The 16,054-nt window shown below is 49.6% G+C and overlaps 1 protein-coding gene across 1 annotated transcript in view; it reads right to left on the bottom strand.

Moving 5' to 3' along the window:
• Positions 1-14,623, bottom strand: part of LOC138246697 (serine protease 1-like) — a 28,840-nt gene extending 14,217 nt beyond the window's left edge. The window contains exons 1-3 of the mRNA XM_069201467.1: positions 14,519-14,623; positions 7,720-7,882; positions 250-509 (exon numbers count right to left, since the gene is read on the bottom strand). Of these exons, the coding sequence (XP_069057568.1) occupies positions 250-509; positions 7,720-7,882; positions 14,519-14,561 (466 nt within the window). The 5' untranslated portion in view covers positions 14,562-14,623. The remainder of the gene's footprint in view (positions 1-249; positions 510-7,719; positions 7,883-14,518) is intronic.
• Between the last annotated feature and the right edge of the window lie 1,431 nt (positions 14,624-16,054).

Here is a 16,054-nt window from a genome sequence, read left to right as displayed (position 1 = left end):
CCCTTAGAGATGGTGATATCATCACCCTTAGCCAGCCTATATGGTTGGTGATGTAATTACCCTTGGCCAGCCTACAGGGATAGTGATGTCATCAACCTTGGTCACCCTAGAGAGATGGTGATTTCTTTCCCCATGTGAGCACATGAGGCTCCATTGAGAATGTTAGCACCATCAGGGTGGTTCTATCATTTCCCATCGGATGTGGGTGGTCAGCTCTGCCTCTGCTCTGTTTCTTGGATTGATTCTTACCTCCAGATGTACGAAGGTTGCCCCAGCCAGACACAAGACATTGATTGCCCTCAGCAGGGCAGTTCACACCCATCTTGATGGGCTGCACATTAGTGTTGAACTTTGCAGGGGTTGCTAGTTTGACCAGCATGAAGTCATTGTTGGTGTTGTAACTGCTGTATTTTGGGTGCTGGATGGCCTTGGCCACCTGGAGGCGCTGCTCAGTCCCTTCTTCGCGTGTGGTGTCATGTTCACCCAGGTGGGCCACCAACGTCGATGCTCTAAAGAGGGAAGATGCAGGAAAACATATGATACCTCTGGGAGACAGCAGAACACACAGAGAACCATGATGCAATGATGTAGAAGGACCTGAAGAACACCAGAGGGAGGACCCAGAGAGAGAGCGCGACAAAGAAAGAGAGAGATGGAAAGAAACCGTTAGAGACAGTCAGAGAGAGAGAAAGAAAGAGAGAGAGAGAGACATGTGACACCAGGAGACCAGGAAGACATAAGTTGTGAGTAAAGGAGGTGCCACGTGACATTAGCTCAGCAGGAACCTTTCTGGTCATGCTGTGTCACAGTGGGACCTCTAATCAGTGCTTGCGTGTCACAGCAGGCGTGTGTCCTGTGTCTTTGTTCAAGCTTTGTGGCATTGCTACTGGCTGTAGTCTGAACTGTAGCCTGGAGGCAGTAGATGTCCCCTGCTCCCTATTGAGGAGGACGCCTACTGGCATTCCTGGGTGAAAGAAACTGGAGTTTCATACTTCCATACGTGTGGACAGTGTGCGGGAATAGCATGTATGTTGTGTGTGAGTGGTAAGCCCCTGTGCACATTTGCTAGATGGCGTGATGGAATGGGACCCACATGCATGTGTTTGAGGAAGGTCTTCTGGAACACTGCTGACCTGAGAGGACCCGGGAGCCTGCTCTTTGAGCACGTTTATCACCCCTGTCCCTGTACTGTGTCACAGTGTCATGTCAGTGCCGTAGCTAGGGGTGCATCTCTCCTCTGTATTGCAATATATTGTTCTTTGTTTCAGGTAATTTCCATCAGGGGCATTGCTTTGTCAGTAAGATTGGGGGGGGCTTCAGATTTTCAACAATCATACAGGCATGTAATGTCACAATATGTTATATAACAAGAAGGACACATGATAAGAGGATTGTGTGTGCATTGTAGTCTGTGTTTCATATACAAATTCCTGGTGAAATCCGACAGACACTTCACCATAACCGACTAAAACCACTTGGACCAAATTATTTATCAGAAAATACATTTATTGGGGGGATGTGTAACACACCAAACACCCCCCTGAAGCTAAGTCCCTGATTCTCACAGTTCCACCGTCATCTTTGTGTTCTCTTTCCTTGGAATTGCCCTTTCAATACCATCATTTGTTCTTGCATTCTATATAATGTTAAAATAAGTTAACAATAAATAATTTAATAATAATCAACAATAAAACAGTATTTGATTTCCATTAATAAATAATCACATCACTGATTCATATCGATTCCTAATGGTAATAGCGGATTTGATGAAACTTAAGATAGAGCTGCACATTTGTTTGGATGAAAGGCTTTGAATGCCAATCAATCCTTCTTTATAGGAAAGGGTGTGCAAATTACGCAAAATAGGTAATAAAAAGGTTTCCCTAGGAACTGAATAGAGTGTACAAAATAGAATAAAGTGACAAGTACTTTGTTTTGAAAAATTGTCACAAGGGCATGGCGGTAATGTTTTTTCCCACACGCATTTTGTTGGAAACGCCACTCTAAAATGAATCATATTAAGGCCCATATTTATACTTTTTGACGCTAAACTGCGCTAACGCAGTTTAGCGTCAAAAAGTTTTGCGCCGTCTAACGCCATTCTGAAGCGCCATGCGGGCGCCGTATTTATGGAATGGCGTTAGACGGCGCAATCAGACCGGCGCTGCCTGGTTTGCGTGGGAAAAAACCACGTAGACCAGACAGCGCCGGCGTAGGGGGAAAATGGCGCATGGGCGTCTTAAAATGGGGCAAGTCAGGTTACGTCGAAAAAATCGTCTTAACCCGACTTGCGCCATTTATTTTCGACGCCCATCCCCCATCAACATGACTCCTATCATTGTAAAGATAGGAGTCATGCCCCCTTGCCCAATGGCCATGCCCAGGGGACTTCTGTCCCCTGGGCATGGTCATTGGGCATAGTGGCATGTAGGGGGGCACAAATCAGGCCCCCCTATGCCACCAAAAAAATATATAAAAAAAAAAAAATTATACTTACCTGAACTTACCTGAATGTCCCTGGGGTGGGTCCCTCCATCCTTGGGGGTCCTCCTGGGGTGGGCAAGGGTGGCAGGGGGGGTCCCTGGGGGCATGGGAGGGCACCTGTGGGCTCATTTTGAGCCCACAGGCCCCTTAACGCCTGCCCTGAGCAGGCGTTAAAAAGTGGCGCAAATGCGCCGTTTTTAGCCACGCCAACTCCCGGGCGTCTCTTTTGCCCGGGAGTATAAATACCACGTAAAGGCCTGGGAGTCATTTTTTAGACGGGAACGCCTCCCTTGCATATCATTAACGCAAGGAAGGGGTTCACGCTAAAAAATGACGCACATTCCGGGAACTTTGGCGCTATTCGCCTCTAACGCCATAGTATAAATATGGCGTTAGTTGGCGTTAGTTTTGCGTCGAAATTGCGTCAAAAAAAACGACGCAATTTCGGCGCAAACGGAGTATAAATATGGCCCTAAATCTAAAAAGTACAAGTAAAGAGTATAGGGAAGGGATCGGAAACCAAGCAAAATAAGGTTCTATCGAATTTGATGATGAAATTTGTACATATAAATCAAAAGAACTCAGTTTCTCTGCCACTTGGTATCTAAGATTCGTAGCGTACTCTTTATATCGGAGTTTAACATACATAAACTCCAAGTCCAAATTATGAAAACAGTTATGAATAAAATTTAACCATGGAATTTTGTTGTGGTTTGCTAACAAAATACAGTCTTTTACACAATCATGTGTTAAAGTAGCCACCGGGTTTGACCATACTTTTATCCATAACAAAAGGGGGGCAATATCTATCAAATCTGTAATGTAGCGGATTCCCAGCTCCTTATGGCATATAATATTCGCTACATTCTTGGGTACCATAAGCAGCCGGTGGAGAAATGTATTCTCTGCCCGTTGTAATATACTTGAACTGGCATATTCCCAGAGGCCTCCCCCATAAATCGCCGCCGAGACACATTCGGATTTATAGAGTGTGATGATCTGATGAACCGGTGTATGCCCTAGTCTACGAGCAAAGCAAAAAATTGCTTCGATATTTCCTTCCATTTGTTGGAACTTAAAATTCAAATGGAATTTCCATGACAGAGAGGAACTTAGGTACAAACCTAAATAGCAAAAATCTTTTACCTTTGTTAAGGTGTTCCCCCCCATTATAAAACATTTAGTGCGTGTGTTTTTAGGACCGCAGATCATAACATGTGACTTTTTAAAATTAACTTTCAAGTCAAGCTCTTGTGTGTGCGTTAAAAAAAGATTCAAAAGGGTCTGTAGGCCATTAGCCGTACGGGCTATTAAAATGGCATCGTCAGCATACAATAAAATCGGCAATTGTCTAGAACTCATCCTTGGGAAATCCTTACCATTTTGAGATAAATAGCTATACAAGCCATTTATGTACAACAGGAATAAAAAAGGTGCCAAAGTGCAGCCCTGTCTAACACCCCTATATGAAAGTCTAGTTCTGGATTACTATTAGTTATATAGAAATCACATCGGAATTCCATCTGTATTATTGATAAATTTAATTTTTAGAGGGATAGTGGGATCTCTTGCAGTTGAGTTAAGTTGCCACCCACACATTACAAACGTCCTTTGTGTGGCTCATGCACATTTTCAAAGTTTCTTTCCAGTGTCTATTCAACAATACATGCTCCTCTTCATATGCTAACATTTATAAATTCACCAGTGATGGGGCTACACTGGAGCCCATCAATGTTCCTGTTATTTACAGTAAAAAATCTCCCTCTGTAAATATATTCAGAAGTAAGATTTTGTTTCTAACATCAGCTTCTTGTTTGTATACAGTATAGGTTTAAATTGTTTTCTATTGACTACTAAATTTCACATTGTGTAAACATCAGACACAATTTGCATAACATTAGATTCCAAATCATGAAATGATTGATCCATTCCTGAGACGAGGGCACATGAGGGAAACGTGACTCAGAGTGAGTGAAGGTGGTTGAGCTATTAGATTTATCATATCAGAAGGTGCTCAAACAGACTCCAGGGCTTTCTATAAGTGGTTAAACAACCATGGAAATAAAGGAAATGCCTTGGTACAGGCCTGTAAGTCATTTGTAAAAGTAAAACAATTTAGGTTTTCAACAACAATGGAATAGAGACAAAATGGCAACTAGATGAGATCTGCATGGACTCCAAGTGAAATCAACGATAGACCTGTAACAGTTTTAGGGCACAACTGCACGATTAGAAGGAGAAACACGCATTGCAAAGTATACCAGGCGAGTGGAGAATGATGAAGTGGAATTGAACAGAACAAAATCTGTTTGAGGTTTGGAACAAGGTTGCATTGAAGAAGGATATTTACATGTATTTATGCATGAGAAAGACCCTTCTATTGAGAATCCTGCTTTATTTACACTGTCGGTTGAAATGGTTTTGTATTAACTCTAGAATAAGGGGCTGTAAGCACTGAATGCATTCTGGGGGGTAATATGATACAAAACATAGTAGAAACATAAATGCTTTTCAGAAAACAACTGATATTACTTTACATTATTCAATCTGTGATTAAAGGTATGGGGAATCAATGTTGTTATTGTAAAACAGATTATACTGGGGTGTGCAGTCTGGGCGCCCTTTTCCACTGGAGTTTTATCAGCATTGTGACTGGTTCATGGTTTGTCTCAGAATTGCACCCACATTTTGAACTACCTTTTGGATAACAAAGTGATTTAAATATAAGTGTGGAATTAAGGTCCGAACTGTTTGTAAGGGTTACTAGCAGCAAACATCTAGTGAGTTTGGTGCGTGATTAAGGGAAATAAATCTGGCCATCTTGTGTCTGGTCATCTGTGTGTTTGCCTGTGCTTTGTGAGAGAGCATTTGAGTGTGTGTGTGGATGTGTTTCGGTGTGAGTGTATTTTTGGAGTGCATGTGTGTGTGTGGAAACATTGCATCATTTGAGTATGTATATCAACTTGTGTGTGTGAGTGGAATTGAGTCTGTTTCTATGCTTGTGTGTGTGTGAGTGGAATTGAGTGTGTTTGTATACTTGTGTGTGTGTGAGTGGAATTGAGTCTGTTTGTATGCTTGTGTGTGTGTGAGTGGAATTGAGTCTGTTTGTATGCTTGTGTGTGTGTGAGTGGAACTGAGTGTGTTGGTATGCTTGTGTTTGTGTGAGTGGAATTGAGTCTGTTTGTATGCTTGTGTGTGTGTGAGTGGAATTGAGTCTGTTTGTATGCTTGTGTGTGTGTGAGTGGAACTGAGTGTGTTGGTATGTGTTGGTATGCTTGTGTGATTGTGTGTATAAGTTTGTGAGCACAGCTGAGTGAGTCTCTATGTGTGATTGTGTGTGGGGTGTAATCGTATGCGAGTGGTAGTGAGTGTGTGAGTGTAGTTTTTCTGTGCACATTATGCACAGAGGATGTTGGGAAGGGAACTGATAGCAGTGAGTGTGTGAGGGATCTTCTTCCACCTCAGTCCACATTGCTAGAATGACTTGTAGCTTCCTCTAGAAATGGTCATCATCGGATTGACATTAGGCTTTGTGTCTTCAGTCTCTTCTAGTCTTTATGTCATAAACACCCCCCCCCCCGGCTTAGCTTTCTGTCCCACCCTCCCTTAGCTTTATGTCCTAACTCACAACTCAATCTTGGCTGCATGTTCCCACACCCTCTTGCCTTTCTGTCCGCCGTCCCCTCTTGGCTTAACGTCCTCAGCATCCCTCTCATCGTGGTGTCTCATCTTTGTGTCCTCGGCCTCTCTTGGCTTTATGTCCTCAGCCCCCCTCTCATCTTAGTGTCCTCGGCCTCTCTTGGCTTTATGTCCTCAGCCCCCCTCTCATCTTTGTGTCCTCAGCCCCCTCTTGGTTTTATGTCCTCCCCCTCTCATCTTTGTGTCCTCGGCCTCTCTTGGCTTTATGTCCTCAGCCCCCTCTCATCTTCGTGTCCTCGGCCCCTCCTGGCTTTATGTCCTCAGCCCCCTCTCATCTTTGTGTCCTCCGCCTCTCTTGGCTTTATGTCCTCAGCCCCCTCTCATCTTTGTGTCATCGGCCTCTCTTGGCTTTATGTCCTCAGCCCCCTCTCATCTTTGTGTCCTCAGCCTCTCTTGGCTTTATGTCCTCAGCCCCCTCTCATCTTTGTGTCCTCAGCCTCTCTTGGGTTTATGTCCTCAGCCCCCTCTCATCTTCGTGTCCTCAGCCTCTCTTGGCTTTATGTCCTCAGCCCCCCTCTCATCTTTGTGTCCTCCGTCTCTCTTGGCTTTATGTCCTCAGCCCCCCTCTCATCTTTGTGTCCTCAGCCTCTCTTGGCTTTATGTGCTCAGCCCCCTCTCATCTTTGTGTCCTCGGCCCCTCTTGGCTTTATGTCCTCAGCCCCCTCTCATCTTTGTGTCCTCAGCCTCTCTTGGCTTTATGTCCTCAGCTCCCCTCTCATCTTTGTGTCCTCAGCCTCTCTTGGCTTTATGTCCTCAGCTCCCCTCTCATCTTTGTGTCCTCAGCCTCTCTTGGCTTTATGTCCTCAGCCCCCTCTCATCTTTGTGTCCTCAGCCTCTCTTGGCTTTATGTCCTCAGCCCACATCTCATCTTTGTGTCCTCAGCCCCTCCTGGCTTTATGTCCTCAGCCCCCTCTCATCTTTGTGTCCTCCGCCTCTCTTGGCTTTATGTCCTCAGCCCCCCTCTCATCTCTGTGTCCTCGGCCCCTCTTGGCTTTATGTCCTCAGCCCCCCTTGGCTTTATGTCCTCAGCCCCCTCTCATCTTTCTGTCCGCCATCCCCTCTTGGCTTTACGTCCTCAGCACCCCTCTCGTCTTTGTGTCCTCGGCCTCTCTTGGGTTTACGTCCTCAACCCCCCTCTCATCTTTGTGTCCTCAGCCCCTCTTGGCTTTATTTCCTCAGCCCCCTCTCATCTTTGTGTCCTCGGCCCCTCTTGGCTTTATGTCCTCAGTCCTTCTTGGTGTTATGCCCTCAGCCCCTCTTGGTTTTATGTCCTCAGCCTCTCTTGGCTTTATGTCCTCAGCCCCTCTTGGTTTTATGTTCTCAGTCCCTCTTGGTTTTATGTCCTCAGCCCCCTCTCATCTTTGTGTCCTCAGCCCCTCTTGGTTTTATGTCCTCAGCACCTCTTGGTTTTATGTCCTCAGTCCCTCTTGGCTTTATGTCCCCAGTCCCTCTTGCAGATATGTCCTCAGCCCCCCCCCCCCTAGTCTATGTATCCTCAGCCCCCTCCTGGCTTGGACTGGGGAGGGTTTAACTCACGGTTTGTAGCAATGGGCTGCAGATATGATCCAGTACTCGCTGATCAGAGACCCCGCACACCAGCGACTCCCACTGGTGGTGAAGTAGACCTGCCAGGGCTGGGAGTGGGGTCTGCAGGTGTAGCCCCCAATAATCTTATCATCGTCTTCCCATGGAGCGGCCACTGCAAGAGAAGGTACTGGTTAGTGTCTTTTTGTGAGTCGCACAGGCTGTCAGACAACCTGATGTCTGGCAGCCTACCTACAGCTCTGGGTGTCTGCCGACCCACCTACAGCTCTGGGTGCCTGAGAACCTGATGTCTGACAACCCACCTACAGCTCTGGGTGCCTGAGAACCTGCTGTCTGGCAGCCTACCTACAGCTCTGGAGGTCTGAGAACCTACCTACAGCTCTGGGTATCTGAGAACCTGATGTATGGCAGCCTACCTACAGATCTGGGTGTCTGCCAACCCACCTACAGCTCTGGGTGTCTGAGAACCTGCTGTCTCTGGGTGTCTGACAACCACCTACAGCTCTGGGTATCTGAAAACCCACCTACAGCTCAAAAGGGTGCCTGAGAACCCACCTACAGATCTGGGAGTCTGAGAACCTACCTACAGCTTTGGGAGTCTGAGAACCTACCTACAGCTCTGGGTATCTGAGAGCCTACCTACAGCTCTGGGAGTCTGAGAACCTACCTACAGCTCTGGGGGTCTGAGAACCCACCTACAGCTCTGGGTATCTGAGAACCTATCTACAGCTCCGGGTGCCTGAGAACCTGATGTATGAGAACCTACCTACAGCTCTGGGTATCTGAGAACCTGCTGTCTGAGAGCCTACCTACAGCTCTGGGTATCTGAGAACCTACCTGCAGCTCTGGGTGCCTGAGAACCTGCTGTATGAGAACCTACCTACAGCTCTAGGGGTCTGAAACCCTACCTACAGCACTGGGTGTCTGGGAATCTACCTACAGCACTGGGAGTTTGAGAACCTACCTACAGCTCTGGGTATCTGAGAACCTGATGTCTGGCAGCCTACCTACAGCTCTGGGTGTCTGCCAACCCACCTACAGATCTGTGTGTCTGAGAACCTGCTGTCTCTGGGTGTCTGACAGCCACCTACAGCTCTGGGTATCTGAAAACCCACCTACAGCTCAAAAGGGTGCCTGAGACCCCACCTACAGCTCTGGGTATCTGAGAGCCTGCTGTCTGAGAGCCTACCTACAGCTCTGTGTATCTGAGAACCTACCTACAGCTCCGGGTGCCTGAGAACCTGATGTATGAGAACCTACCTACAGCTCTGGGAGTCTGAGAACCCACCTACAGCTCCGGGTGCCGGAGAGCCTGCTGTCTGAGAGCCCACCTACAGCTCTGGGGCTCTGAGAACCCACCTACAGCTCTGGGTATCTGAGAACCTACCTACAGCTCAGGGTGCCTGAGAACCTGATGTATGAGAACCTACCTACAGCTCTGGGGGTCTGAGAACCCACCTACAGCTTTGGGTATCTGAGAACCTGCTGTCTGAGAGCCTACCTACAGCTCTGGGTATCTGAGAACCTACCTACAGCTCTGGGTCCCTGAGAACCTGCTGTATGAGAACCTACCTACAGGACTGGGTGTCTGGGAACCTACCTACAGCTCTGGGAGTTTGAGAACCTACCTACAGCTCTGGGTGTCTGGGAACCTACCTACAGCTCTGGGATGCCGAAAACCTACCTACAGTTTGGGGTGTTTGGGAACCAACCTACAGCTCTGGGGGACTGAAAACCTACCTACAGCTTTGGAAGTCTGAGAAACCACCTACAGTTTTGGGTGTCTGAGAACCTACCTACAGCACTGGGTGTCTGTGAACCTACCTACAGCTCTGGGAGTCTGAAAACCTACCTGCAGCTCTGGGTATCTGAGAACCTGCTGTCTGATAGCCTACCTACAGCTCTGGGTGCCTGAGAACCTGCTGTATGAGGGCCTACCTACAGCTCTGGGTGTCTGACAACCCACCTACAGCTCTGGGTATCTGAGAACCTGCTGTCTGAGAGCCTACCTACAGCTCTGGGGGTCTGAGAGCCTACCTACAGCACTGGGTGTCGGGAACCTACCTACATCTCTGGGAGTCTGAGAACCTACCTACAGCTCTGGGTCACAGAGAACCTACCTATAGTATCGGGTGTCTGAGAACCCGCCTACAGCTCTGGGGGTCTGAGAAGCCACCTACAGCTCTGGGGGTCTGAGGACCTGCTGTCTCTGGGTGTCTGACAACCCACCTACAGTTCTGGATGTCTAACAACCTACCTACAGCTCTCGGGGTCTGAGATCCCACCTACAGCTCTGGGTGACTGAGAACCCACTCACAACTCTTGGTGTCTGAGATCCCACCAACAGCTCTGGGGGTCTGAGAACCCACCTACAGCTCTGGGTATCTGAGAACCTGCTGTCTCAGAGCCTACCTACAGCTCTGGGTATCTGAGAACCTACCTACAGCTCTGGGTGCCTGAGAACCTGCTGTATGAGAACCTACCTACAGCTCTAGGGGTCTGAAAACCTACCTACAGCACTGGGTGTCTGGGAATCTACCTACAGCTCTGGGAGTTTGAGAACCTACCTACAGCTCTGGGCATCTGAGAACCTGATGTCTGGCAGCCTACCTATAGCTCTGGGTGTCTGCCAACCCACCTACAGCTCTGGGTGTCTGAGAACCTGCTGTCTCTGGGTGTCTGACAACCACCTACAGCTCTGGGTATCTGAAAATCCACCTACAGCTCAAAAGGGTGCCTGAGAACCCACCTACAGCTCTGGGTATCTGAGAGCCTGCTGTCTGAGAGCCTACCTACAGCTCTGGGTATCTGAGAACCTACCTACAGCTCCGGGTGCCTGAGAACCTGATGTATAAGAACCTACCTACAGCTCTGGGGGTCTGAGAACCCACCTACAGCTCAAAATGGTGCCTGAGAACCCACGTACAGCTCTGGGTATCTGAGACCCTGCTGTCTGAGAGCCTACCTACAGCGCTGGGTATCTGAGAACCTACCTACAGCTCTGTGTATCTGAGAACCTACCTACAGCTCCGGGTGTCTGAGAACCTGATGTATGAGAACCTACCTACAGATCTGGGGGTCTGAGAACCCACCTACAGCTCTGGGTATCTGAGAACCTGCTGTCTGAGAGCCTACCCACAGCTCTGGGGGTCTGAGAACCTACCTACAGCTCTGGGTGCCTGAGAACCTGCTGTATGAGAACCTACCTACAGGACTGGTTGTCTGGGAACCTACCTACAGCTCTGGGAGTTTGAGAACCTACCTACAGCTCTCGGTGTCTGGGAACCTACCTACAGCTCTGGGAGTTTGAGAACCTACCTACAGCTCTGGGACGCCGAAAACCTACCTACAGTTTGGGGTGTTTGGGAACCAACCTACAGCTCTGGGGACTGAAAACCTACCTACAGCTTTGGTGGTCTGAAAAACCACCTACAGCTTTGGGTGTCTGAGAACCTACCTACAGCACTGGGTGTCTGTGAACCTACCTACAGCTCTGGGAGTGAAAACCTACCTACAGCTCTGGGTATCTGAGAACCTGCTGTATGAGAACCTACCTACAGGACTGGGTGTCTGGTAACCTACCTACAGCTCTGGGAGTTTGAGAACCTACCTACAGCTCTGGGTGTCTGGGAACCTACCTACAGCTCTAGGATTTTGGGAACTTACCTACAGCTCTGGGACGCCGAAGACCTACCTACAGTTTGGGGTGTTTGGGAACCAACCTACAGCACTGGGGGTCTGTGAACCTACCTACAGCTCTGGGTATCTGAGAGCCTGCTGTCTGAGAGCCTACCTACAGCTCTGGGTATCTGAGAACCTACCTACAGCTCCGGGTGCCTGAGAACCTGATGTATAAGAACCTACCTACAGCTCTGGGGGTCTGAGAACCCACCTACAGCTCAAAATGGTGCCTGAGAACCCACGTACAGCTCTGGGTATCTGAGACCCTGCTGTCTGAGAGCCTACCTACAGCGCTGGGTATCTGAGAACCTACCTACAGCTCTGTGTATCTGAGAACCTACCTACAGCTCCGGGTGTCTGAGAACCTGATGTATGAGAACCTACCTACAGATCTGGGGGTCTGAGAACCCACCTACAGCTCTGGGTATCTGAGAACCTGCTGTCTGAGAGCCTACCCACAGCTCTGGGGGTCTGAGAACCTACCTACAGCTCTGGGTGCCTGAGAACCTGCTGTATGAGAACCTACCTACAGGACTGGGTGTCTGGGAACCTACCTACAGCTCTGGGAGTTTGAGAACCTACCTACAGCTCTCGGTGTCTGGGAACCTACCTACAGCTCTGGGAGTTTGAGAACCTACCTACAGCTCTGGGACGCCGAAAACCTACCTACAGTTTGGGGTGTTTGGGAACCAACCTACAGCTCTGGGGACTGAAAACCTACCTACAGCTTTGGTGGTCTGAAAAACCACCTACAGCTTTGGGTGTCTGAGAACCTACCTACAGCACTGGGTGTCTGTGAACCTACCTACAGCTCTGGGAGTGAAAACCTACCTACAGCTCTGGGTATCTGAGAACCTGCTGTATGAGAACCTACCTACAGGACTGGGTGTCTGGTAACCTACCTACAGCTCTGGGAGTTTGAGAACCTACCTACAGCTCTGGGTGTCTGGGAACCTACCTACAGCTCTAGGATTTTGGGAACTTACCTACAGCTCTGGGACGCCGAAAACCTACCTACAGTTTGGGGTGTTTGGGAACCAACCTACAGCACTGGGTGTCTGTGAACCTACCTACAGCTCTGGGTATCTGAGAGCCTGCTGTCTGAGAGCCTACCTACAGCTCTGGGTATCTGAGAACCTACCTACAGCTCCGGGTGCCTGAGAACCTGATGTATAAGAACCTACCTACAGCTCTGGGGGTCTGAGAACCCACCTACAGCTCAAAATGGTGCCTGAGAACCCACGTACAGCTCTGGGTATCTGAGACCCTGCTGTCTGAGAGCCTACCTACAGCGCTGGGTATCTGAGAACCTACCTACAGCTCTGTGTATCTGAGAACCTACCTACAGCTCCGGGTGTCTGAGAACCTGATGTATGAGAACCTACCTACAGATCTGGGGGTCTGAGAACCCACCTACAGCTCTGGGTATCTGAGATCCTGCTGTCTGAGAGACTACCCACAGCTCTGGGGGTCTGAGAACCTACCTACAGCTCTGGGTGCCTGAGAACCTGCTGTATGAGAACCTACCTACAGGACTGGGTGTCTGGGAACCTACCTACAGCTCTGGGAGTTTGAGAACCTACCTACAGCTCTCGGTGTCTGGGAACCTACCTACAGCTCTGGGAGTTTGAGAACCTACCTACAGCTCTGGGACGCCGAAAACCTACCTACAGTTTGGGGTGTTTGGGAACCAACCTACAGCTCTGGGGACTGAAAACCTACCTACAGCTTTGGTGGTCTGAAAAACCACCTACAGCTTTGGGTGTCTGAGAACCTACCTACAGCACTGGGTGTCTGTGAACCTACCTACAGCTCTGGGAGTGAAAACCTACCTACAGCTCTGGGTATCTGAGAACCTGCTGTATGAGAACCTACCTACAGGACTGGGTGTCTGGTAACCTACCTACAGCTCTGGGAGTTTGAGAACCTACCTACAGCTCTGGGTGTCTGGGAACCTACCTACAGCTCTAGGATTTTGGGAACTTACCTACAGCTCTGGGACGCCGAAAACCTACCTACAGTTTGGGGTGTTTGGGAACCAACCTACAGCACTGGGTGTCTGTGAACCTACCTACAGCTCTGGGTATCTGAGAACCTGCTGTATGAGGGCCTACCTACAGCTCTGGGTGTCTGACAACCCACCTACAGCTCTGGGTATCTGAGAACCTGCTGTCTGAGAGCCTACTTACAGCTCTGGGGGTCTGAGAGCCTGCTGTATGAGCGCCTACCTCCAGCTCTGGGTGTCTGACAACCCACCTACAGCTCTGGGTATCTGAGAACCTGCTGTCTGAGAGCCTACCTACAGCTCTGGAGGGCTGAGAGCCTTCCTACAACACTGGGTGTCCGGGAACCTACCTACATCTCTGGGAGTCTGAGAACCTACCTACAGCTCTGGGTCACTGAGAACCTACCTATAGTATGGGGTGTCTGAGAACCCACCTACAGCTCTGGGGGTCTGAGAAGCCACCTACAGATCTGGGGGTCTGACGACCTGCTGTCTCTGGGTGTCTGACAACCCACCTACAGTTCTGGATGTCTAACAGCCTACCTACAGCTCTGGGTGTCTGAGATCCCACCTACAGCTCTGGGTGACTGAGAACCCCCTTACAACTCTTGGTGTCTGAGATCCCACCAACAGCTCACGGTGTCTGAGACCCCACTGACAGCCCATAGTGTCTTACAACCTACCTACAGTGTGAAGTGTCTTAGAACCCAACTACAGCTCTAGGTGTCTGAGAACTCAACTACAGCTGTTGGAGTCTGAGAACCCAACTATAGCTCGAATAGTCTTAGAGCTCAACTATAGTTCTGGATGACTGAGAACCCCACTGCAGGTCTGGGGGTCTGAGAACCCAACTACAGTTCTAGAGGTCTGAGAACCTACTTACATCTCTGGGTGTCTGAGAACCTACATACAGCTCTGTATGTCTGAGAATTTACCTTACAGCTTGGGGTGTCTGAGAACCTACCTACAGCACAGGCTATCTGACAACCCACCTACAGCTCGGGGTATCCGAGAACCTACCTAGAGCTTAGGGTGTCTGACAACCCACCTGCAGCTCTGGGTGTCTGACAGTCCACCTACGGATCGGGGTGTCTGACAACCCACCTGCAGCTCCGAGGAGAGTAAAGAGAACCAGGGCTAGCTTCATCTTGTCCACCAGAGCTGAGAGCTGTGAGGGGGTCTAGTGGGGCCAGCACATATATATACCAATATCGCGATAGCTTATCAAGCATTGATGGCCGTGAGGCGCAGGGCCAGCTGCTCCTTCTCAGGTAGGAGGCTGACTGGTCCTGAGAGTGCAACATCTGTAGGAAATGTGCTGATAAGGGAGGTGCCCATGTCACTTAACCCCAGGATGCCCGCGTGGAAGGAGCCAACGTCAGGCCCTGAACCTAAAGAGCGTGAATTCAATCATTGCACAAAATCCACATTAAGGGGGTCATTCTAATCTTGGCGGGCGGCTCAAGCGGGAACCGGCAGAAGACCGTACCGCGGTCAAAAGACAGCGGCGGTCATTCTGAGTTTCCCGCTGGGCTGGCGGGCGACCGCCAGAAGGCCGCCCGCCCAGCGGGAAACCCCCTTCCACAAGGATGCCGGCTCCGAATGGAGCCGGCCGAGTGGAAAGGGTGCGACAGGTGCAGTTGCACCCATCGCGATTTTCAGTGTCTGCTATGCAGACACTGAAAATCTTTGTGGGGCCCTGTAAGGGGGCCCCTGCAGTGCCCATGTGGGGCCCCCAGGGGCCCCACGATACCCGTTCCCGCCAGCCAGGTTCTGGCGATCAAAACCGCCAGAACCAGGCTGGCGGGAAGGGGGTCGGAATCCCCATGGCGGCGCTGCCTGCAGCGCCGCCATGGAGGATTCTGCAGGCCAGGGGAAAACCGGCGGGAAACCGCCGGTTTCCCTTTTCTGACCGCGGCTTTACTGCCGCGGTCAGAATTGGCCTGGATGCACCGCCAGCCTGTTGGCGGTGCATCCGCGGTCCCCGGCCGCCAGGGTCGGAATGACCCCCTAAATGTTACGTTTTCCATGCATGAGACTTGTTGGGCTGAGAAAATACTGGAACTCTCTGCCCAGGTGGTCAGACACGAGAGTCCTGTTGTATCCTTCAATCAATCAGGATTTATAGCGCAGCCAATCACCTGGCAGGGTATCCAGGCGCATGCAGGTCCCGAACAGCCAGGACTCGAGGGCCCTTCTGGATTCCGGAAAGGAGGTGAAGGAAGGTGGGCTGCACAAAAAATGGGGGTTAAATCAAGAGGAAACAGTAAAAACGAGGGTAAAGAAGAAGGCCCCCAAAAAACAGGGAAAGAAGAGAGTAGCCAGAACATTAAAATACCCCCCACTTCGAAGCAAAGCTCTTCAGTCACCAAGCAAGGAAAGCAAGTCATCATGACCCTCCCCAGAAGAGCTTGCTTAGCTCTTCCATCCAAGCATCCATCCATTCATCCTTTCATCCTTCCAGCCAATTGCAAAGATCCACTTCTTCAACTTTACATTCTTTCACCATTCCAGACTTTCATCCATATCCAAACATGGCCACCAAAGAAATCATCCATCCATCCTTTTATCCATATCCAAACCTAGCCACCAACCATATCCGTCCATCCACCCTTTCATCCATATCCAAACCTAGCTACC

The sequence above is a fragment of the Pleurodeles waltl genome, chromosome 7, assembly GCF_031143425.1.
Source record: "Pleurodeles waltl isolate 20211129_DDA chromosome 7, aPleWal1.hap1.20221129, whole genome shotgun sequence".
Lineage (NCBI taxonomy): Eukaryota > Metazoa > Chordata > Amphibia > Caudata > Salamandridae > Pleurodeles > Pleurodeles waltl.
This window is presented reverse-complemented; position numbering and strand designations above follow the sequence as displayed.